At 37.0% G+C, this 24,428-nt stretch overlaps 2 protein-coding genes across 3 annotated transcripts in view; one reads left to right on the top strand and one right to left on the bottom strand.

The window, feature by feature from the left end:
- LOC114937711 (uncharacterized) overlaps nucleotides 1-24,428 on the top strand; it is a 123,312-nt gene that overhangs the window by 60,458 nt on the left and 38,426 nt on the right. The window lies entirely within an intron of this gene.
- Nucleotides 431-23,533, bottom strand: shakB (Innexin family member shaking B). 2 transcript variants are annotated; one of them, XM_029311306.1, is made up of 6 exons: nucleotides 23,228-23,533; nucleotides 15,375-16,728; nucleotides 6,536-6,755; nucleotides 4,321-4,610; nucleotides 3,457-3,710; nucleotides 431-2,317 (listed from the first exon to the last, which is right to left on the bottom strand). In XM_029311306.1, exons 2-5 carry the CDS (start codon nucleotides 15,735-15,737, stop codon nucleotides 3,462-3,464), a joined length of 1,122 nt encoding a protein of 373 aa, XP_029167139.1. In that variant the 5' UTR covers nucleotides 15,738-16,728; nucleotides 23,228-23,533; the 3' UTR covers nucleotides 431-2,317; nucleotides 3,457-3,461. The 2 variants fall into 2 exon arrangements, with proteins under 2 accessions (XP_029167139.1, XP_085339561.1); XM_085483435.1 differs by lacking the exons at nucleotides 15,375-16,728; nucleotides 23,228-23,533 and adding an exon at nucleotides 10,589-10,995.

The following is a 24,428-nucleotide window of genomic DNA, read 5'->3' as shown; positions in this document are numbered from 1 at the left end:
TAATGAAAACTTTTTCTATTTATTAAGCATAACGAGTGACTAATTTAATAATCGAGAAAATGACGACAAGTTTAAAACACAGTTTGAAGAAATTAAATGTTCGTTCAAGCAAATTAATGAGCAGACAAAATGGAAATAAATTTCCTTTATTCTTTTTCGAATAAAAAAAGTAAAGATTAGTAAGCATTAATTATTTCTATTTTTATTTTTAAAAAATTATTTAATTATTAATTATATTATTAAGCTACTTGTAAATTTTTATGTGCTATTGAGATATATTTATTTAATGTCCAACATTATTAAAAATGTTATATATTGCATACATTAAGAAAAAAAAATTATTAATGTGATAACTTATAGTATATTTCATAATTATTTAATTATTCGCAAAATGAACAATTTAAAAAATTTTTAGATAATGTACCTTTATTTTTTACGCTATCTTCATTTAAATAGAACGAAGACAGATACAGCAAAATCGATCGTATCGATCGGTGGCAGTGTGTCCGTATCAACAAATAAATTCGCGAATCGATAGTTACACAGGCGTAGAATATGATGACTAGATTACAATCTAATTCTTGCATTTAATCGCGCATGGATCGAATACAAGAATCCATCGAAGACGAAACCAAACTTTCCATCAAAAGAAGCCGTCGCGACTATACAATAATAATCTGTATATTAATCTTTATTTCCGCCCTTCTCTCCCAGCACTTTCTTATCCAGTACTTAGACTTACGAAACACAGTTAACACAATCAAAGTGACTCATCAAAATACTCTTTTTCGAGGCAATATTATACGCAGCATCCAAACATTTAGCATTCGAAACATTCTGCGATTTAGCAGAAGCCAGCTCGCAAAGACCCGAAGCATATCGTCACACGGGGATTACTTTTTTTACTCTACTTTCCGAGATGCCTTCGCATTATAATAAAGAGAAAAAGAAATAAGATTAGCTGGTGTATATTGAAGAATTTATAAAGAGAATTTAATTTTGCTTTCCACGAGTAACTTCCTTTATTAATCTACGACTTTTTCCTAGACGGTTTCTAAGATCCTCCTTTAATAGAGATTACAAAATGTTCACCCACGCAAAGGCAAAATAATCCCGTCCGATGATACTGTCGGTATCCAGACACGCTCTTTCGCGATTATCTGTGTCTTTTAGAATAGAGAAGGCATATAAAGATATCTCCGGCTCGACTCTAGCGCGACGTGTCCACGTCGTCATATATTTTTTTAAGTGTCTTTTAACGAGTGTGTATATCGCTATCTCTCCAGGGATAACGCACATCTCCCGTCTCGTGCTGGCAAAATCATTTTTGGTCCTTTGCCGCGTCTCTCTGTCTTTTCGTTCGCACAGATCTCCTTCGTTCGCGGCTGAATCCGCCCGAGAGAGGCGACCAGGGGATTGAAACCGGTATAATTTCGACGAGTTCAGTTCCCCGTGCAAGACGTGGTCGTCGCGTTTTCATTGTTCGCGTTCATGGAAGGAGGAAAGAGCGGGAGTACGAGATCTGATGGGATATATATATATATGAATATTATATAGGAGAAAAACGCTACTTAAGACACGCGACTTTTTCGCTCTTCAGAAATGTATAAAAAAATTTCGAATGACGTATGGCTTCTCGTGTTCACACCGTATTGGAATGCGCGTTATTATTACCTTAAATCTTTAATGCATGTATAAGTATATATATATATATATATATATATATATATATGACAAATGCATGAAACTAAAGAACGCTTAATTTCAAGGAGTCGACGAGAAATACACACCCACACACACACACAACAGATGCACACAATTGCCTGGTATATATCTCATATTCCTGCTGTCTCTCCTCTGAAACACGTATAGAGATCATTTTCGCGTAGAAATCTGAGCTCGCCGAAACTATTATCGCATCTTCGAATATTTAACCTCCCGAGGGTGACTTGGCGCGTTGTATCGTAAATTCTGCTCTCTCATCGCAAATCGTCATCCGCATAGAAGATGATGAAGAAGGATAGGGTAGGAGGAAGAGAAGAGACGCGCGCATCCGCGATATGTCCGGCGCTATCGCTGTCGCATCGCTTCGAGTTCGATGAGCAACAATCGACGGAGAGACATTTTCGCGAGACCGGATCTTCCTCCGCCGCGGATCCTCGAGGAAGGTCCGTCGATCCCTCGTCCTTTCAGACTCCGAGTCTTGCGTCTCCGTCGTCGGATGCGTCGAGGACCGACATGCGATGCTGAAGGTCGTGGAAAGGAGGACCTTGACGACAACGACGACGAACCGAACGTGCCGACCCTCCGAGGCAACCTGGAACGATAATCCGTCCGACCATGTTCAATTCATCTATGGATCATTCTCGTTTAGATATGATGGATATGATAGTCATATGTTTGCGCTTTTATCAAGCAAAAGATTCATTTCGACAATTATTTCTACAACAGGATGTCTAGCGGTCAGGGAAATCGGACATTGTCAGGGAATTTTTATAAATCTGGAATTGTTAGGAAAAAGTGAGGGAATTGTACTATTTATCTGGATTTCTCAATTATTCCACATTTGTCTCAATAATTGGAAATTTTTTATTGAATAAAAATTTTTCTGTGTTGTTAAGAATCGATTCATCTATAACGTGTTCCTTAATTTATATTTTCATCGTCGTGTTATTCGATTTCAATGTGTTTGATAGAGACAAAAATAAACAGAGACAAAACTAAAAAAATTGATATAATATGAATAAAAAAAAGGTGATTAATTATTTAAGTAGTTTATAGTGACATGTTTGTTTCGATTATCGTACATAATGCAAATTGTATAATTGATTTAAATTTTTGTTTTTTTTAATTTTCGAACCTTTTCATTGTTGACAAAATATCTCAAGGATTAGATATATGCAAATTATATATTTGGAAAAAATCAGGGAATTTTTCTCATTGAGTCTGCTGGATATGATAGCCGTATGTTTGCTCTTTTTATGTTTAAAATTATTTTTCAAGCAAATATATTACTCCCGTTTCAAATTCGGCCTCTCCAGAGATCTGGAGCAACGCAGAAAAAACGTACTGAACTGTTTGTAAAAAAAAAATCGTGCACATTTTTTCGCATCTCTGCAAAGTATCACCGTACATCACATATACGATACATATTTATATTTCCTGCATAAAATTAACATTTCTCGAGACTGAATATATGTATGGCGCGTACACGTGACGCCACAATATTACGGTTTAATATCGGTTTAATGGAAGTAAATTCCCTTAATGTGCGTCGAGAGAGAGACGATATATCTGGCGCGCATATATCACGTAGGCGATCGGCGATATCCGCCGACGATTCTTCGCTTAGGAATTCAATACGTTTTCTGAATGCCAGTGTCATAAAGAGCGAGTTATTCAACGGGCAGGACACCCACGCGAACGCGCGCGAAAGAGAACAAGAGAGACGCTCACCTCGATCAGGCTTCTTGAAGCTCGCCCTTCACTCCCGGCACGCCGTGGTGATGCCTCGAGGCGAGCTTGTTCGCCAATTCGTGCATTACATCCCGGTATATCACGGTGTCCAAATTCTCGCCTAGCATGTAGAGGAGAAACCAATCGCCCACCTTGCTGCGACGCACTATAGTCTCCACGGCGTCCCTCCGTACCAAACGAAATCGCATTCGCAACAGGTAGACCCTCGTGCGCGGCGAAAATATTATTAGGATCTGTGTGACACATATTTTACATATTTTTGCAGAACAAGTAATTCATTAGAAATGTAAGTTAAAATATTTATATTAATATTATTCGTATTTCTTAATATAATTTATTTCAATTGTAATATTAATATAAATATTAATGTTATTAGAAATATTATTAAAAGTATTAAAATTTAAAGTATTAAATTAGATATAGTATATTGTGTATCAAGTGCGGAAAGTTGACAATTGTCAATCCGCACGTGATACACATACTATTTTGTATTACAAGTGCAGGCAAAGTGGCTTTGTGCGCGTTTTCTGTGCGCGAGGTGGCCGATCGCACGCCGCCATCTTGCGGCGGCACGGTGCGGGAATAGCCGTGTTCAAAGTCATTGTCCACGGCTAAAGCCGTGGGCAATGGCTTTGAATGCGCCGCTAGATGGCGGTGTGGAAAATCGGCCGCTTTCCGCACAGAAAACACGCACACAAAGTGCCACTTTGCCTGCACGTGTAATACAAAATATATTATTCTATCAGCTCTTAAAGATAAATACAAAGTGCACGAGCAATTATATGTTTTTTTCGCGCACCACGGATATATATTATTTGAAAAACAAGAAGGGATCGTACTGACCCTATACAAAACCGTAAAGAAACTGAGCACGCCGAGGAAAAGGAACCAGAACCAGAGAAAGACATAGATTTTCTCGTTGACAACGTTTAAAGGCAGTATACAGACGGCGTCGTGCCTCTCGACCTCTCCGCTGACGCCGTACTTGTAGAAAGTGCATTTGGTCATTCGTGGAAAGACGTAAATCATCGGGTCCACGCGGTCCTCTTGATCGGATTCAAGAAATTTGAGTACGTCGATACCGAAGGTCAAGAAGGCGCCGTCGAAGAAGCGATTCATCAGAAACATCTGACCTGCGACAATGTGCTCGTTGCTTTTTTACAATTTTACGTCATCACTTGCGTCTCTTTCTCTTGAAGCGCAAATTTGACGCTGTAAAAAACACACAACTATCTACCTAATATACGAAAATTCGCAATCAATTAAAATAATCGATCGTTTTTCTTTTATATGTATGTACAGCCTAAAGAGAACAGTTTGTTATCTGTATTAGAAATATATTGTATATATATATATACGATATAAAAAATCTCATTAAAATCCTATATTATAGGTGCGTGAATAATGTTACCTCAAATCTTTTTTACTACAGTGTAAATAAAATATATAATACGTTGCTGCTTCTGTGTCAGTATTAAATGCAAGAAATTAATTTTTTAATATTATTGAAACACATATAGCTCACAGATCTCGGTATTCAGGAACAATCGAATATATCACTCATATAATTGTTTTGGAATATTTCGTATTTGCTTCTCAAAAGGTACGGATTCATATAATTTCAAATTTGATTTGTATACATTTTCGTATAACTTGTATATTTTATTGGTGCACACGTGTGAACTATATCACACGTTCATTTACGTTGATTGCAGTCGTAATCTTCGCGTTTGATCCGAGAACATAATAGACTCCGCATAAAATCGACGAGCCATCGCAAAGTCAATCGGGCGGTCAAACTTGCAAGCAGTTGGCCAGCTGTATCGCTGCCAACTTTTACCGTGAATCGTTCATTCATTCGACGCTCATTACACGGGTGTCCGCTTTTTTCTCGATGCGTGTACGTGTCGATGTTTGTCGAAACTAACACCTATAAAGTGTAACATGTCAAGCTCGCGTTCATTGAACTTTACTGCCTTTTTGATGCGTCAATTAAATGATTACATCATTCTATTGCATATTAATCATCAATCGAATCCGCACAGCTCGATGACCAATCATAATCGTTTTAATATTCTCGTGAATCAATAGAAAGATCGACGCTCGTTAGATTCATGCATCTGTGATGCGTCTATTATATTTTATTTAATAATATTAAATAATAGTTTCAATAGTAAATTAGTCAATTCATGATATACTTGAAATGCTGTCGACATCTATAGAAATTTTATTTTTCTCCCGCTTTCAGATAACGATGTAATTGTTTAACAGGGTTTGAAGCTCAAGTAGAGAGATAAATGTTGCCTAAACGTAAATGTTTTTAAGTTGGATTTCAGTTTGCATAATATAAATCGAAAACAAGGTAAATTATTTTATATACTTGCAAATATAATACCTGTAAATGTAAAAGATTTAAAAATTGCACACTACAGTAAAAAATATTTGAGATAAATTTATTCACCTATATAATGATTTTAACAAGATTTTTTATACAATACGTTTCTTAAAAATTTAACATAATAATAACTTCTCCTCTTTAAGCTGTATATTACAGAGTATTAAAATTTTCATCTGTGCAAGATGGTTAGAATATTTATAGTATACACGTAACTATTTTAATCGCCAAACAAAACGAGAGAAAAAATGTAGAATACTTTTTTAAAGATTTTAATTTAAAATGTTTCAACGTATAACTATAAAAAATAACCAATTCACAGTAAGAAGTCTGATGATTATTTCTTAAAGTTCCACTTCTCAGTATACCGCGAACTCTTTCATCTCAGCTACGTGCATATGTGTCTTGGGTAGCAAAAGCAACGAGATATTTTAAATATAATTTTCCACGCACACATTTATTGATTGTATATAAACGAGAGATGCGCGGCAAAAAAAAAAAAGGTAGTACATAAGTTGCCTAATGGTCCCGCGAAATCCGGAAATCCGTTCGAGTTACATCACGACCAGACGTACGTTGTCGATCGAGAAACGCAAACATTGACGGAGGACACACGGTGCTGGAGCGCAAAAAGAAAAGAAAAGAAAAGAGCGGACTACTCACCGATCACGTTCAGCAGTGCGAGGACCTCGCATAGGTAGTACCTGTAAGCCCACCAATTGTGAAAGCGTAGGTTCTCCCAAAGGTAGTCGAGCAGCATCTTCTTCTTTTGCTTTTTCTCCACCTCGGAGCATAGCCCGATGTCGAGATCCATCATAAGGGCATGAATCTTACCACCCTCCCATCCCTTCCAGAGCCATCGCGGAGTATAAAAGAGGATCGCCTGCGAGCAAAGTGCCGAGTGAATAAATACCGGCGAATCGACCAATAGCTGATATATTACAGAGAAAGAGAGAGAGAGAGAGTTCTGGGCGAGGCGGACCTACTTACATGTAATACATAATCGATGCGAAAGAAGCGCGAAACGAGTTACCATTATTCTGCCTTGCGCCGATAATTGCTGATTAAAACAATGCTTGAAAAAAAAAAAAAAAAAAAAAAAAGAAAATTCCTTTTAATTTATAAACTTTCGATGAAAAAGAAAAACTGACAGCCACTCGCCCCCTTTCGAAAGATGGAAAGTATTGCTGCGTTTATTAAGATTATTTATGCTATATGAAATTGCGTAGAGTGGACGCCATTACTCATGCTGTAATTGCGGACCAACAAATTAAAAACAAGATTTAATTTGCGGGTATTTTAATTACTACGCTTACTTTATTTTGCCGAATTTTTTCTTGATATTGTATTGGATTATATATACGACATGTACAAACTTCTCGCGGGAGATTAAATTCTATCTCGAGTTTTTATATATCAGAACATATTTTACTACTGCGTGATCTTCTCAATTCAATAATACAATACTTTAAGTAGGAAAAACGCGGGAAAGAGGACGGAATAATAATGATGGAAAGAGGATAATATTCAAATGAATGGAAAAACCGGAGCAATCCTATCTCAATATTAGAATTTCCGAAACGATGTCAATGCACTTATCGAGATCACGTTGGGGGGTGAACCCTTTCTCACGGTATATAAAGATCTGTCTGGCTTATCGCCAGGGTCCGTGCTTACCATAGTACGCGATCGAATATAGATACGCGAGCGCGTTACCTCTCTTACGACGTGTTGGCGACCGTTCAGAGAGAATTCTGACTAAATTACAATTTACGAAGGGTGACACAGACTCGCGCGGGACGATTGTTAATGAAAGCAGACGGCATACGTGCTTAAACTGTGTCGGAGCTTTAATAGGTTTTCCGAAATATACATTTTATCGCCGCGAATTACATTGTTCCTGAGAAACAACGTGGGCCGTTTCAAATTAGAGAGAAATGTTTACACGACAATATAATTTTATTATGAGAAATATGATAGTTTATTTTAGATACAATGATCTATAGTTTTCCGTCATTTTGGGTTTCACGTTTTATATTTATTTTCATCCAAGAATTAAATTAAATTTTTTCACACGAATTGTTACACATGGAATATATTCACAGGAAAATTAATATTTTATCTATTTAAAGACTCTTTGATTTTTTTAAATGTTGTAAATAAAAGATAAGTAACTATACGAAAAAATGACTAAAGTGTTAGTAAGTGAAAAATAAATAAAAATTTAATAAACATACGCGATATATAATTCAGTTAATATAACTTTAACGTACGATTTATTTACGACAACAGCGACAGGAATATATGCAGAATGGGTGGTCTGACCTCGCTCTTGACAAGATTACGACGAAACGTAAAACAAACGCCCATGTCAGACCGATTGTACGACGATTCACAGCTTTTAGCATTATCGTGAAATAACGTCCGCGTGTAAAGGGAAAAGGAAAATGTGTGACCGAAAATAGATTAAATTGTTTTTCTCTTCGTTTTTTTTCTCTCGACACTCAAAGACGAATATTGCTACATTTGCTGCCTCGCTAAAAGGCATTTGTATCAATATATTTAAATTTTCAAAAATCTCTTCAGCTATATAAATAAATGTTAAACACATTAATGAGATAGAGAGAAAAACAGATGTGATATATTTACTCTTTAAATAATATATATAAAATCTATTCAATTCTAATATTGGAAGCTTTATGAAATTAAACAATCTTCATGCCATAAAAAAGACGCAAATTAAATCTAAATTTGAAACTGTAGATCCTGTATAATATAATTCTCGTAGTCTTGCAAAATAGAAAGGTTCATTAAGGCCTATCTTTCAAAGTCATCTCCTACAACTGTTGAAAACTTAACACAAACGTAACTCTATTATTCGGTCGTAATGACTCGTAATAATGGCAAAACTGAGCAAATTTATGAGATGTACGGCAATCTAGCGCAACCGCTCACTGTAATTATATTATATGCAACGTGAGTAATATCCATTTCTGTGTGAGAGGAAAGAATCGCGTACACGCCTCGCCGCATGATTCTTCGAGGCCGATGCGTAGCGCCCATGTGTCACGTTAGCCCCGAGTAAATTTAGCTAAACAAGGCGAAGGAGCTTCAAGCCTCCGAGGAAAGGAGAACGAAGCGAACAAAGAAGTGTTACGTATAGCTTTTAACGCGTTTAAAAATAAGCGCGTAATGTAAAGCAACTTTCATTTTTCTCGATGCTGTCAAATATAAATATACTCGTCTGTGTTTCTCACGTCTAATTTGAGGATTTCGCGCTGGATCAAAATATTCATTTATCAATGAAAAAATCTTCAAATTTAAAAATTAAAATTATTTTTAACTTTTTAAACACTTTCTTCACATGCATTCTGTAGCTAATGTTTTTATAAAAATATTCGAGTGCTTATTGTTAGATCGTTGAAATATAATTTTTTTTCTGATTAAAAGATGATTCTTTGGGAAAAGATATGCCTTTGTATATATTTTTAATTTTATTGAACTTTGTAATCTCTCTTATTGTTAGCTGTATTGTAAATTTATAGACGTTTTATGTCAAACTCTTTAAGAAATGTTTAGAAAGTATATCCAGATGCGCAGTAATCAATCGCGAAATAAAAGGCAGACGCGCGATTAATCATAGAACGAGAGAGTTGTACGATGCCTCGAACGCATAAATAGAGGACTCGAGGAAAAGAACGATATTGTGTACGTGCGCGAAGACGAGTAATACTTGAAGGTATGAGAGGCGGAGGTACGATCGATAGCATCGAAAGTACGTACGCATTTTAAAGGCAGAAATATCTGTAACCTGTATTTATGAATTGACGTTATGAACAAGGATTATCAATCACGGATAAACGAATACACGTATTCGACGCTGACCGTATATATTGCTCTTCGGTATTAAGTCTAGATACTCTAACAATTTTGGACTATCTTAATTTAGATATAAATTCTTCGATCGTTTCTCGAGACAAAAATCTTTCATTATTAATTGTAAATCATTTTTATTACGAGTAATGTATACGCTTTCATTTGAATCCTAATTAATATCGAAATATTTTACACACATAAAAATATCGTATATAATCGGAAGAATAATTATATCTAATCAGTGTTGGGTAGTATCTATGTATATACATGTATCACATATTTTTTATTTATATATATATATATATATATATTATACATTTTCACATATTTTTTTTTAATAGCCCAATTCTTTAAATTTTTAAAAGATCAAGACTCCAAGTTATCAACATATCGTCATCAACACCGGTTAAGCGATTATTAAGCATTAATCAAATAGTACCATGGCGAAATAGTTTGAGTGGCGATATCTTTGAGGCATTTTTCACGTGTTAAAAGACTAACGAATAAAGTCTTAATATAAACAAAAATATGAATAAAGATAAAAGAATTATTCAGTACATTTTGTGCATATTACCATTATTATGATAAAATATAATTTAAAAGTATCTGACTATCTGTATCTACATATATCCATTTTAATTTGTGTATCTGTATCGAGATACATTTTAAACGTACCTTACCCGTCACTATATCTAACGCAGTCATTCATTAAATAATGACAAATAAAAGAATGAAAATATGAAGAATGAGGGATCTCGCAAAAAATGGATAGACGCAACGCAAGAGATGCGAGACAAGAGGAAAGAGGGATAAATCGAGAGACAGACTATCGTTTCTTACTTGCAGTAGCAAGAGGAAGATAACACACTGATAGTATTTGTGCTGCTTGACCAGGGGATGGGGCGCGTGGCCATGCACTCCGTCACCCTTGCTGTTCGACACCCCAGGGTAGGGCACGGCCTGGCCGAGACTGAGGTTGAAGGCGCGCACCATGCTATACGTGGTGTGCAGCCAGCAGAAGGTCTCCAGCACGGCCTTGTCCACGGAACCGCTCGCCTCGCAATGTATCGGCGAGCCGGAGATACTTTTGCAGGCCAGGGTGAGACAACCGGCTAACAGCACCGCCACCGTGGCGCGATAATGGAGCCGAAAGATCATCGAGTCCTCGGCGATCCTGTGCACCTTGAAGAGCGATCGAATCGAGCCGAACAGATCGATCATTTTCAGCATGATCGGCATATTCAGGGATCGGCCAGAGAGAAAGATCCTTGGATATTTTTGAAGAATATTTTACAGAATATTTTGTAATCCAATTGGATCGGATCGCGATGTGAAAATCTCCCCTGGAGTTTTTCTTGCGTATTTTCTGAATATTGAGAGCTTACGAAATTGGAATGGAAATATATGTCTCTTTTGCACAGATTTATTATCTGATTCTTGACTCGAGACACTTACTTGCGAATTGATTCTTCGGATCCGCAATTTCATTTGATTTTACTGTTAAGCTAAAACTCAGCGATTATTGTTTTATAGCTAAATTGTCGGAAACGACTAACGAATGAATCGTTGTATGAGCACAATTATAGTCGTAAAAGTGGACCACCCGTGTAGCTGAATTAAAGTCCTGCGAATTTTGAGATAAAAATCGGACGATATTGTTGATTGGTCTTCGACTTCTCCTTGGCTCGCTTCTCTCCCTTCGATTATTTCTTCTCGAGAGCTTTTGTTAAATATTTTATTGTCATCTTTCCCGATCTGATAAGATTATATTATCCTTCGAGTTTAAGGACCGTTTATTTATAAAATATGTCGATTTACTCTCTTCTTTGCAATTTTATCGTACAATTGCAACGACGAGATGAAAATTGGTACAATCATCTTTGCTTTCATTCTTAAAGATGCTTTACGGATCGCAAAAAAAACGATTCTTTACAGGCACAATATACGTCACACAAAAATGCACACTTATTGTCTCGGTTAATCATTTTCTATCAAACGTTACTGTTTATATTTTTTTGATACACACATTTGAGTGTTCATTTTTTGATCATTATCATAATTAACATTATGTAGAATTTGATTCGCTTTATTTTAAACACGAAATAATATTTTAAGAACTGAAAGTTGTCAAAAAAAGTACAAAGTATAGACGTCTTTGTTATGAAAGAAAAATTAAAAGACGAAAAATGGAGTCGAGAAAGAAACACGCACGTGAAACTCGGATACAAGCTGTCACAAGACTGACTGGACTTGAGAGGCATCCCTTGACCTCGATACTAAACACATAACTTATATTATCTTGCATCGAGTCGGGTCAGCCAGAGGGCTGATCGACAGAACATTAAAGCGTGTTATCCAAGATCTGATATGTATATACGGTGCGTATAAATATTTGCGCGCGCCGAGGTTCTTCGATATACAGCAATAAATATCTTTACTCTGTTCCCCAAAGTTTGCAACAGGCTAATAAAGTTCAATATCACGTAACAAGATTTAGCAAGATTCAAAGTCGCGCGTAATGAAATTATGACTTAAGTTGGAGCATTATCATTGTAAACATCGACGATTTGCAGAAGCAAAGAAAAATAAATGAATCCTATATAATTCTTCATATTAGATACATATTATATTAATGTTCACGTAAATATTTTTTATACATAATAGTAGATCGTAAAATATCGAAGTCTCACTGTAAACTTTACGCACGCATCGTTAAATCTCCGCGATATAACGTGTGTCGAGGGGAAGAAATCTATTTTTATCCCTAAAAACCCAAGAGAGAGAGAAGATTCAAGTGAGGTAATAAACGAGTATAATTTATTCCCTAAAATTCTTTTGTTCTTCTCGTTACGTTACATGACGTTACATTATCGGATAAGCGAGGAAGCAACACGGATCTCCCTTGTAAGCTCATCTGCTCTAATTGCATCGGGAAGTAGAAGGCGGTTCGACGATCGGCCATCATCGAAAATATACTTAATCGAGCGTGTTACGAGCGCTCGTATATATATATACATATATTCCGGACTACGAAATTAATCGCGCTATTATCACGTGTGAAAGCACACTCGGATGAACGAAAATGTGCGCTTGCGAAATAAATGCGTGCTCGTCATATCCCGAGAACGGCGGAAAAATAGATTAAGCATTAAGCGATAAAAAGACGTCGAGGTTGAAACGAGATATTCGCGTCGTAATTAAAAACTGCGGGATCGATCTGCCGACATAGGATGCTCATTAAGCCGCCCTTTTCGGGCGCGGCTTTTTTTAGGGTGAGCGGTCAAAATAATCCTCGTTATTAACGAGATATCGTCGAGTGAGGAGGAAAAACTGACAAGAATTTCGGTCAATTTTTTTTTTTATTATTATATTATAATTATTTTTTATTTATTGTAATTTATTTTATATATATTTTAATTCTTCTGATATATTTTTTATAATTTATATAACTTATACATATACATATATGTATATTAATGCGAATTCTCTTTCCACATATATTACTTGACATAAATGAGAGCTTACTGAAGAATCGAAATGATGTATACCTAACGTGAACGAAAAAGTGCAATAAAGAACTGGACAAAATATATGTATACAATATATACTCTGGATGAGAAAATTCATTGTCCGACAGCGACATTAGCTCAACGATAATTATAGAAACGCGAGCGTTTATATCAAAGAAAAGGGAATACACATTCGGTGAAAAAAGCGGCGCGACTATCCGCTGTTAAACTATACAGTTTGCTTTGAGATGCCGGATGAAAAAACACACGTAGCAAAGGGAGACGAGGAAATGGAGAGAGAGAAAACCTTCGTTATACGAGAGAATTACGTTTTGTAGGCTGTCGTCGCGGAGCGAGTTTATTTTGAGACATCAATGCGAGAGAGTGTAGCATGAAAGAAACGCGAGAAAGAACACAAGGGAAATACTATGGATCCGCTATTTCAGGTGCGCGCCATTAACCCGTTTCGTCCGAATTTTCCTTATAAAAACGTCGCCTTCATCGCGAACGGAATTCGTCGGATGGATCGATGGTCAAGAGTATACGGGCGTCCGCAGGATTTTTTCCAAGGAGGGACATGATTAAAATTTTTTGTTTCTTTATTTATTCTTTATTATTCTTTCCTAATTTTTTAAATTTAATTTTTTTATTATTTCATTTTTATAATATTTTTATATATTATATAACATTGTAATTAAATTCCAGCGTTTATTCACAGGAAGAACAAATGCTTATAATTTAAAATATATTTTAAAAAATATTAAAATATATTTTCTTTGTATTCCTTTATATCAAAAGGATCCTTTCCCGTTATTAATAAATAAATAATGTTTTTACTGATTCTCTCTTACTTTTCCCTGCGAACGCCCATAGCCAAGAGCCTTGTTAAATCTCTCAGTTTCGAAGTAATTTGCGCGTCATATATACGTCGTCAATATCGTCGTCCCTAAAGCTCGTTAGTTTCCAGGTAACGTAAACCGATCGTACGTTGTACAGTGGTTTAACTTTGTAAGCGGGGCTAAAAAGGTGAAGGCGGAGACCCTACCCTTATTCTTTGATCGAACGCGTCAAGGCGACGTGACATCGCGACGAACGACCCTCACGATGACAGAGTTTAGTGCATTGTTATACTTAGGGTTTCCTTCTTGGCAATAGACTGGACGGTATAAGCCGGTGCAAATAAGCGTTGCAGCCTGCAACTTGCAGGCCGCTCCGAACGATTGAAGCGAACGAGTAGGAAGCGCTTATACGAGTGCAGCGCTAAAAGCACCACCCGGTGCCATTTTATGGCCCCGTATGCGAACCGTACATTTCGCGTTAAACGTTAAGATTGCTTGATGTTTCGCGCTCGTCTAATCGACGGACGCACATATGTATATTCAAGAAAGGAATGGAGGGATCTGCTTGGGTATTTACCTTCTCTTTTTAAGTTTGATATTATAAAAAAAAGGTGAACAGGAATATAAATTTTAAGGGTATTCGATATATTCCGTCTAACCTTCTTGCGTGTGTAGGCAATTTTTTAATACTCGCGCAAAAATTGGTACCGTAATAGCTCATGTATTAAAAATGTTTTGGAAGTCTAATGAATCGTGAAATAAGATATTTTTTGTAACACACATTGTTTAAAATTTTCAATTTAAAAAATTGACATTTTTTTAGACTCCTGCAATCCCATAATCGCTTGCAGTTTGTTATTATTATAATTAGTTAAATTATTAATAAGAAATTAATTATAATTATATTAAATTTTACAAGAGTTATCGGAAATTTGAAGCATTGACATAGCATTTGTGTATTTTTATTCTTGTTATTCGCGCAAAAATGGATACTGCACTAGGTCATGTGTTAAAAGACATATAGGAAGTCTAACGAATCGAGAAATAAGATATTGTTTCTAACATTGTATCAAATTTTTAATTTAAAAAATTGACAAATATTTTTAGACTCCTACAATTCCTTAATCACTTGTTATTTATTTTTTCTTTTTATTCTTAATTGTTATTCGTTGCAATTTTCTCGAATCGCGCGCATTTAAATAAACCCTTGGAGTCTAATTCAGGCTATAGATTCGCGAGAAACGTTAGAGAATAAAAAGAAAAACGAAAATGAATTACCTGGAGGAACAGCATGAAACAGACCCACTGGTAGTATCTGTACTCCTTCCTCTCGGTCTCGGAATACGATTTGGAATTGTCGACGCCGGGAAAAGGGACCTCCGAGCCCTCCTTCTTCCGATAAGCCGCGGTTATCGTGTACGTGCTGTGTATCCAGCAATAAGTGTTCAGGACGTCCTCCGGCAGGTCCTTGCTGTGTATGCAATCGATGGGATTGCCGACGTACTGGCGGGTGGTGACGATAAGGGAGAAGGCTATCAGCAGGATCACAGTGAGGCTGTAATGCAGGCGAAAGACGGCGCTGTCTATATGAATGTGCGAGATTTTGATGAGGCTCTTGAGACCGCGAAATATGTCGAGCATCTTGGTACCGAACGATACCAAGGACGAAGAGATCAGGCTATGCCGAGCAACGACGGCGATCTCCCAGGATAACGTCTCCAGGACTGCGAGTTCCTCTACGTCGTGCTCTCGCTTTCCGGTACCTTCCGCCGTTTCCGCTTCGGAAGTCCCTCAATCGGGTCGAGGTTGCCCGTCTTCCACTCTTTTCACTCCTGAGCGCGACGCGAGAACCCGAAATTCCGAAGCAAGATCGCGAAAACGCGCACGAACGTTCGCTAAAGATCGCCAAACACGCGCATTCACCTGTCCACATTTCCCGACTTCTGTATATCGTTTCTCTAGAAAAAGAATTCTATTTCGCTATATCACTCTCTCCGTTTTCTCGGATCGTCCTTGCGACCATCTTTGCTTTGCGAGACAAATATTTTCTCGATCGACGAAAAGATGTAGGCTACGATTTATGTTTTATATGCATTGCTTTGGTATGATTATTATTGGTCTTTGGTGCATTATTGACTATACTTCGTAAATTCTTTGGTCGATCGTATATCACTATTAAATAACTTATGTGCTACTCATATCTCATCTTTGGCAATTAACTTTCTGAAAAAAGTCAGCTTCACACTGTCACAAGAAATGTGATACCATCATCCCACATTTCGTACATTTTTCTTCTTTCTTCGCGTTTATACCATCGTATCTTCGTCTTGTGCGAAATAAGTTTGTTGCACGGACAATCCCTTGATCGTCCATGATCGAAACTCTTGGAATAATCCATCGTAATTTGTGAAAATAGTCTTCCCGCGCATTCTTCACTTATTCTTATCGCACTTTCGTCTCAAAGTTTCTAGTCACGACTATTCGAGTGCACGAATTTTCAACGTTCGACGTCATCGTCCTCGATGACACGAGTAAATTCGTCGATTTCTTGTTTACCGAGAGCTGTCAATTCGAGGAATAAGTCGGACGAAAATGTGCGAGCTCCTAAAATATTATCTCCCCTTGGTGGATTCTAAAGAGAAGCATATTAAGTGTCCAACTTTACGCGAGGTTCCTCTGCCTTTCACAATATAAAATTACGATATAAACATCGCGCCGTGATGATCATCGCAACGAAATTACGCGCCATTAAATATTTGCAAGAGTCCTTCGCGGTTGCCCGAAAATTTCGCTGCGATATTCTCGGAAAGCGTCCGTGAAAGAGAGAGGAGAAAAATCTTTACGATGCGTCTCGTTTCTCAGGACCTTGCATGTTTCGTCTTACGTTTGATGTCGCAATAAAGCCACCGTAAATTCCTTTTTTTTCTTTCCTTTTATTTTTATTTTTATATTTCGAAAGCGCGCGAAAATGATTAGTGTTATCGAAAGCCCGGCGCTCTTGTGTCATCGTCCGATTCGGAAGCGCCGGATTTTCGCGAAGGAAAGAGAGAACGGACAGTGACGCGTCTCGGAAAATTTCGGAGAAAGCGCACGAAAATATCCGCTCGCAACTCATCGCGTCGATATGCTTCTGACCGGAAATCTAATATACAAATCAGTCGTTTTAAAAAGAGCATGTGTCATGAAAGGCAGAACTTTAATAATTGAGAAAATTTACTAAAAAAATATTCTCTCTTTTATAAAAAAATCTTAAAAAATATCTTAGAAAAATCTTATAAAATATTAAGAAAAAATTTGTATTTCCTTTCGCGGAGAAAATTAAGACTTTCCTGATTGATTTTGAAAAAAAAAAGATTGACTCCGTATTCTTTCTTAGATATGTAGGTGATTCAATTAGATTTGATCGGGATTCTCTTGGGATTTCTCGGAAGAGATAAATTCGCTTATCCGAGTAAAATTCAGTTTGATTCTGTTTGACAAATTTATGAAGAAATTTTCGCGTTATTTTTGAGTCGAGATTTGTCTCCGATTAGTTTCAAGATCAAGTATACAAGCCGATTAATTTCGATAAAATACCGTCTCTCTTACAAATCTGCGCTTGCTCGTGAATCAGCGAAATTATATACTCCTCGAGGCGACGCTAAACTCGGAAACTACTTTACTCTGCAGACGGAATTTAAGTAATTTCCTTGGCAAGAAGGAGAGAGAGACAAGAGAGAGAAAGATATATATATATATATATATATACATACATATCTCGTTATATGCATTCGCGCCTTCGGAGGAGACTCTTTGTTCGGCGTTCGTTACGAAAGTATAAGGGGTTTTCTTCGACTCGATAAAGTTGTGTTGTGCATTGGGTCCATGCCAAGATAGGATGCGCTCGCTGTAACCATTTTAGAGTTGAAACATTTTTGGGAAAATAAAACATTTTACACTTGTTTCCGCGCCCGCTCGCGTGGACGTTTTATCGATGTTTTAACGGGACGACTGTGTGCGGAATAGAAATGAGACACGTTGAACGTGCCAAAATTATCAAATGGTTCAAAACATCGGGAGAAACGATCTATGCTACATTAAGAAGACTTTTCAAAGATCGAACGTATATTCTGAATATCCCTCGATGAGTCTACTCGCACATGTCATGTCAACGACACGTACATTCGTTCGTGGGAAAAAATCCGGAAAAATAAATCATAGATTATACGTCTGTTAACATTTGTCGAAATCATATTTAAAGATGAAAAAAAAAAAAAAATCCCGTATCGTATTAAGCCATCATTTTATGATAATTTTCCGCGATTACACGAGTACCCGTGCGTGAATCAACTCGAAGAGGATTTTCTGAATAATTTTAATCGACGATTAAATTATCCGGACTTAATTACCGGTTTCAGGTATGAAAAATCAGAATATCCTATATCAATGTAATATATTTTCCTCATTCCTCCAATTAACTATCAATTTCCCGGTTAATCTCGCGCAGCGAGATGGCCAGCCGCGAGATACAAGACGTTAAAATCTTGAATATTAGCGTCGCGTCCCCAAAGCGGATATCCGGCGAGACCATGGTCTCGCTTCTCTTATTTCCATCCGCGAAGATGAGGATCGAACGCACGGCGTAAATACGACGGGAACGTCAGATGGGGAGGATGAAACTTTTTCCAGATGCGGCTGAGCGATAGGGAGTATCGCGAGGATGATAAGTGAGACAAGTGGTACCGCAGCGGATACACAACGAGCACGCGGAGGATTGCGAAGTCTCGAGCGAAATGTGCTCGAGGGGGCTCTCGCTTTATTTATAACCGACCCCTCGCTCTCTCCCTCCCTCATTTTTTCCCCTCTTCCCACCCCCTCTTCCCATTAATGCCGGCGGGCTCGAAACGATCGAAAACTCCGCGGCAATTAACGCGCACCGGCCACTTCAAAGGCCATATCTGCCCGCGATACGAGCCCGATCGTACGGTCTCGTTATACACGGGCTTCCCAAAAATCAAGTCTTTCTCTCTCCTTCTCGCACGGGCTGAACCTCGAGAAAATTAGGAGACCTGTAATTCGTTGTTTGACGCGCGCGCGTTATTCTATTTTAGCCTTTACCGCGTGCACGCTTTGCTACTGCATGCGAAATCGCCCGGCGGCGAAGAAGCGAGTATAAGCTCGGAAATACCTGAGGGCAAAGTGATGAGAGAAAGAGAGAGAGAGAGAGAGAGAGAGAGAGATGCACTTGCACCTTTTACCTCGTCTCGCTTCTTCCGTGTCTATCGCTTTTAGAATGTATTACAAAGGCGAGATATCATTCCGATTAAAATAGGATCGCGATTCTAAGATTCAAGAATTTAATAAAATTATTAGGCCCACACACAGTAGGGAAATTTGTGTTCTCTTGTTAAAAACGGTCCTCGTTATAATTTTTGTGTTCAATATTTAACACATTCATGTATTAATTTAATATATTGCTGTTGTGTTAATTGAACTTGAATGTCGAATTATTAAAATAACTAAAAAAGATGTAAAAATAACACAATGTGCATCTATATTTAATTTTACATAATAAATCTATGTTCTGTTTTATTAGCGGCAAGATTTATCTGTTAAAATTTATAGAAACAAATGTTGATTTTTTATTTTATAAATACGGATGATAAAATCTAAAAAAAATTAACATATTTTTAGTTAATTTTTATACTAAAATTACATTATGTTAATTTTACATAAAATTGATTTTAAATTACTTAAAGTTTTGCATTTATTTTGTGTTAAAATATTAACACAGTGTTTGTGTCTCCATTTAACATATCTATATTATGTTAAACTAACACAAAATTTTCTGTGGACCGTTTGAGACATGATATCTATTTTTAATAGAAATTTTTCAACTATATAAATTCGAAAATAAAAATTATTCAACATCTATAATTTCCATGCTCGTTTTGTTGGCTCATTTTTCCTTATTATTTCTTATCCAAGATTCAATATTATCGAATTTAAATTTTTCAACTTTAAATAATTAAGCATTTATATTCTTAAGCCATTAACTGTCGATTTGTGTTGAAAAAAAAATGCAAATAAATTACGCGACGCGATTTTGCGCTATTAAATAAGCGTTCATGAAAAAGTGGACTTTGACGTAACGTTTGTATTTCCGTCTCGAAAAATGCTTTTCGCGAATATTTAATCCGATTGCACAAGCAGAGTGAGAGTGCAACATCTATCCTCGAGTATCCCCGCGGTGCAAATCGAATCTTAATGCCCTCTGCTCCTTCTTGTCCCTACGAGCTCATCCAGAATGTTTATCATCCGCCTTCTTTATAGTGGAATTAAGTATGAATATACTATGCCGGCTTTTTTCAGGCATGTATACCTTTAAGATGCCATTGCAGGCATACCTTGGAAAGTACCGTTGGTAATCGTGCAAAGTTCTTCGGGTCTTCGCTGGCATCATTCGCTAGATTTTATCCATCGTGATATTCAAAGAAGCTCTTTTGCAGAAAATCTAAAATATATATATAATTCGCGAAAAGGCACTCGACTCAAATTGTAAAGAGAATATTAATGAAAATGTATCAAAATGATTTGATAAAACAGCAAGGAAATAAAATAGTATGCATTTATATTACGCAGATATATGCAATTATATGCAATTTTATTTATAGAGGTAATATACAAATTTGTATGCGGAACAAAACTAATTAAATGAATGAAATGAATAACTAGTAAATGAAAGAATGAACATAAACAAGATGAAATTGAATTAAAGTAATGCCATATTTGAATTAAGGCGGCTAATTGCGAAAAGTATATAATCAAATTCGTCCGAGATAATCAATTGATATAATAAAATATATTAAATAAAATTATGATAGATTTTATATCACGGGAAGAAATCAAAGCCTTTGAATTATTCTTTTCAAGAATCGATAAAATTATACGTGCGATATTAGCCTGAATAATCAGTAATCAAAATGTTCACTTCTGCAAGTACAAAAATACGAGCTTAATGTACGACTCCAAGGTACTTTCCGAGGTACTTGAAAATTCTTACTACTCTCGAGCTGCATAACTCATGTTAGATTACACATGTTGTAACGGCACTTTGAATATATTTACTAATGAAGAAACGCGATGAGCAACGGAAGTGATACATCACCGTTAATAGGTGATACTCAGACAATCGCGAGAGGAGACCGATATAGAGAGAACCTTCACGTTCTCGATCTCGTAACCGAGATTTTCTGAATTAACTGGCGTTTGTAGTAAACGTGTTAGGTGGCTGGTTTAAATAAAGCATATAGTCGGCCTTATTCGATTAAGAGATTAGATGGACGTATCATCGGCATATCCGTCGTCACGTGCTCGCTTTACCACGTGCGAATCAAAATATCTGCAAATATATATCTTACGAATGGAATATTCACGATACATTTAGAGTCGTGAAAATTAGCATGAAGGCGTATTTTATCCGCGAGTTTAATACCCGCATTATCCTTCATTTTGACGCACAATCTCATCCGTGTTATCAAAATACTAATCTATATAACTGATTAAAACTTAATGAAAATATATCTGATATTAAGAAACTGTCAGAAGGAGATAGACAAGAAGAAGAGGAAGCGAATAAATGTCTTTTTTTTTATTAAACAGAACAAATTGAAGTTAAATATTGTTCGATCCGCGAGAGCGATTGCAGAGAGAGAGAGGAATGTCACTACCGATTAAAAACTCAAACGCACTTAAAATCGAAGATAATTGAACGAATTGTGAGAAACGAGAAACCGAGAGCTCAAGACGTCCGCTCGCTTCGGAGGATCGCGGTGGACTCTTTATTCTTCCTTGTTCTATCATTCATATGGAGATGGCTTCTCCTTATTCTTCGAAAATTTCGGTAGACACAATACCCGTACACCATCGAGGGGATGCAGCAACATGGAAATAAATTACAAATTCAGATAGCAAAGTATGTCCGCACCCGAAACCAATACGATGCATTGATGCTCCAACTTTTTAAAATGAATTTTTTCCCGAGATTAATAATGATGCTAGAAACATATATTTTTCTACTTTATACTCTGTCTCTCTCTTTCACCCTGTTATGATATAAATCTTATTTTATTTAAATATAAAGATTTATTTATTTATTCTCTGTAATATAAATTTAAAACTTAATGGATTATGAATTGTACTAAACCTTTCTAGGTTTTAGTTGCAAACCGATTTCTTGAAAATTAATTTTTCCAATTTTTTTCTCGAAAGATTTAAAAATGCAAAGCCTGGCTTTGCTACGTCTCTGTCAAACAGCGAAAACAATAGGGCACAAACAGACGTATTTCGTCTTCTTCTGCAGACTCGGTCGTCGTAAAAGAATGAGGGTTTACTCGATACATCATAAACTCTAACTAAACAATCGTGCGAGAATAGAAAAAAGGCGAAAAACACTTTCGCGCGCTTTCTTCTTTTTTTCTTTCAAATCACTCCCCACGGGTTTCTCACAATGGAAAGACCGATAATCCAAACACAGGAATCCCCGAGAGAGCCGAGGCGTCTTTTGACCGATACTCCAAACATACAAATCCCGAGCGAGATGAGACCACGTTGGCCGAGTCACGAGCAATGCATCATCTCGAACAAGAGTCGTCCGAAATTATCCGAGGCGGTAATCACGGACGAAATTAAATATGATTTATAGTTGCTGATAATTTGCCCAATAAAAAAGAAATTCGCAGCTTTCGACCTTGTAAAGGGATATACCGATCGTCAAAGGTGTCCCTTACAAATGTAAGGTACACAGCAATCATTTTCGCGTGTCTATAACATCGAAATCACATCGTTTTTCGATCTCTCGTAACATAAAACATTTTTTCAAATATTAATTGCAATTTCGAATACCGCAAAACGTCATCTCGATCAGTGTGATATAATTAAACCGCAAACTGACATCAGATGACAGTTGCATCTTAAACTCGCACTATATCATTCGCGACGCGACACCAGCGTTTACCGTACTCGAAATATCGCTGAGAGACTAACGAAGCGATGAATTTCGATATTCATAATTATATTCGTAAAAATTCACGGAAATAAATTTCTGTCTCAACGAGCCGCGAGAACAATAAAAAAGAAGAAGGGAAACCTACGTTCTCCAGTCAGACAATTGTCAGAAAATTGACGAGAGGGAGAAATTTGACGAAAAAGAGAGGACGAAGGATCGGAGCTCAGCCTGGCAACTTCCGCTTCCGCAGGAGCTTCGCGGCGCGTCGCGACGCCGTGCGACAACAACGATCCGACATTCCGATTCGCGCGAGATCGATCGCGGAGGATCGCGAGACGTCTGGAGGACCGGAAGCGTCGTCGTCCTGTCGTCGTCGTCCACGCTCTCGACTCCGTCGCACATTTCTCCGACAACGACGACGCGCACAAAACGCGCTCGAAACCGCGCTCGGACGGACTCGCACGCACTGGCCTCGCTCCCGTCGCTCGTAGTCGGGGCATGGCACCTCCGGCTTGGGAGCCGGAGACGAGGAGTCGGCCCGCTCCAGGAATAGAAACGCCGAACCGAGCCGGGAGCGCGTTCACATCTCGCAGAGAGAGAGAGAGAGAGAGAGAGAGAGAGAGAGAGAGAGAGAGAGAGAGAGAGAGAGAGAGAGAGAGAGAGAGAGACGATGAGACGCGGTATATATCCATAAGGTATCCTAATTTAAGACCGATTAACTACGACGTCGATTAACTTTAATAGACGCCCTATCTTCTTTTCCTCCTTTTTATCGCGTATCCAACGAATATGCATACCCTTCTGAAAGGACCAGAAATAAGGATTAAAGATCGAAACACTCCGTTGAAATATTAAGATGATATATTGTAAATAAAATAGAATATTTTGACATATATGATAAATTAATAAATATAATATTTATTAATATTTTAATATAATATGGAATATATAATTTAGTGATCGGGTACAGCTTGCAGCTCAATCGTAATGACTCTAAACTTACGCGATTCTATGAAAAATAAACTAAACAATTATGCGAGAGAAAAAGAACCTGCCTTTGCTATTTATTACAGAATAAGTTTATCTGTTCCCAAGCTAAGAGAAACACGTTCTCTATAATTATCGTAGCTTTAATAGACGCCCTATCTTCTTTTCCTCCTTTTTATCGCGTATCCAACGAATATGCATACCCTTCTGAAAGGACCAGAAATAAGGATTAAAGATCGAAACATTCCGTTGAAATATTAAGATGATATATTGTAAATAAAATATAATATTTTTTAACATATATAATAAATTAATAAATATAATATTTATTAATATTTTAATATAATATGGAATATAAT

Source organism: Nylanderia fulva, unplaced genomic scaffold, assembly GCF_048542155.1.
Source record: "Nylanderia fulva isolate GAGA-0341 unplaced genomic scaffold, ASM4854215v1 Scaffold25, whole genome shotgun sequence".
NCBI lineage: Eukaryota > Metazoa > Arthropoda > Insecta > Hymenoptera > Formicidae > Nylanderia > Nylanderia fulva.
Note: the sequence above shows the minus strand (reverse complement) of the source record. Positions and strands in the feature narration are given on the sequence as shown.

Excerpts from the sequence above, each read along its gene's own strand:
- shakB (XM_085483435.1), bottom strand. The coding sequence starts at position 10,987 with ATGCCGATCATGCTGAAAATGATCGATCTGTTCGGCTCGATTCGATCG. Across the intron at positions 6,756-10,588 it reads TCTTCCTCTTGCTACTGCAA|GCGATCCTCTTTTATACTCC; the intron begins GTAAGAAACGAT and ends CTTTGCTCGCAG. Across the intron at positions 3,711-4,320 it reads TCTTTACGGTTTTGTATAGG|ATCCTAATAATATTTTCGCC; the intron begins GTCAGTACGATC and ends TGTGTCACACAG.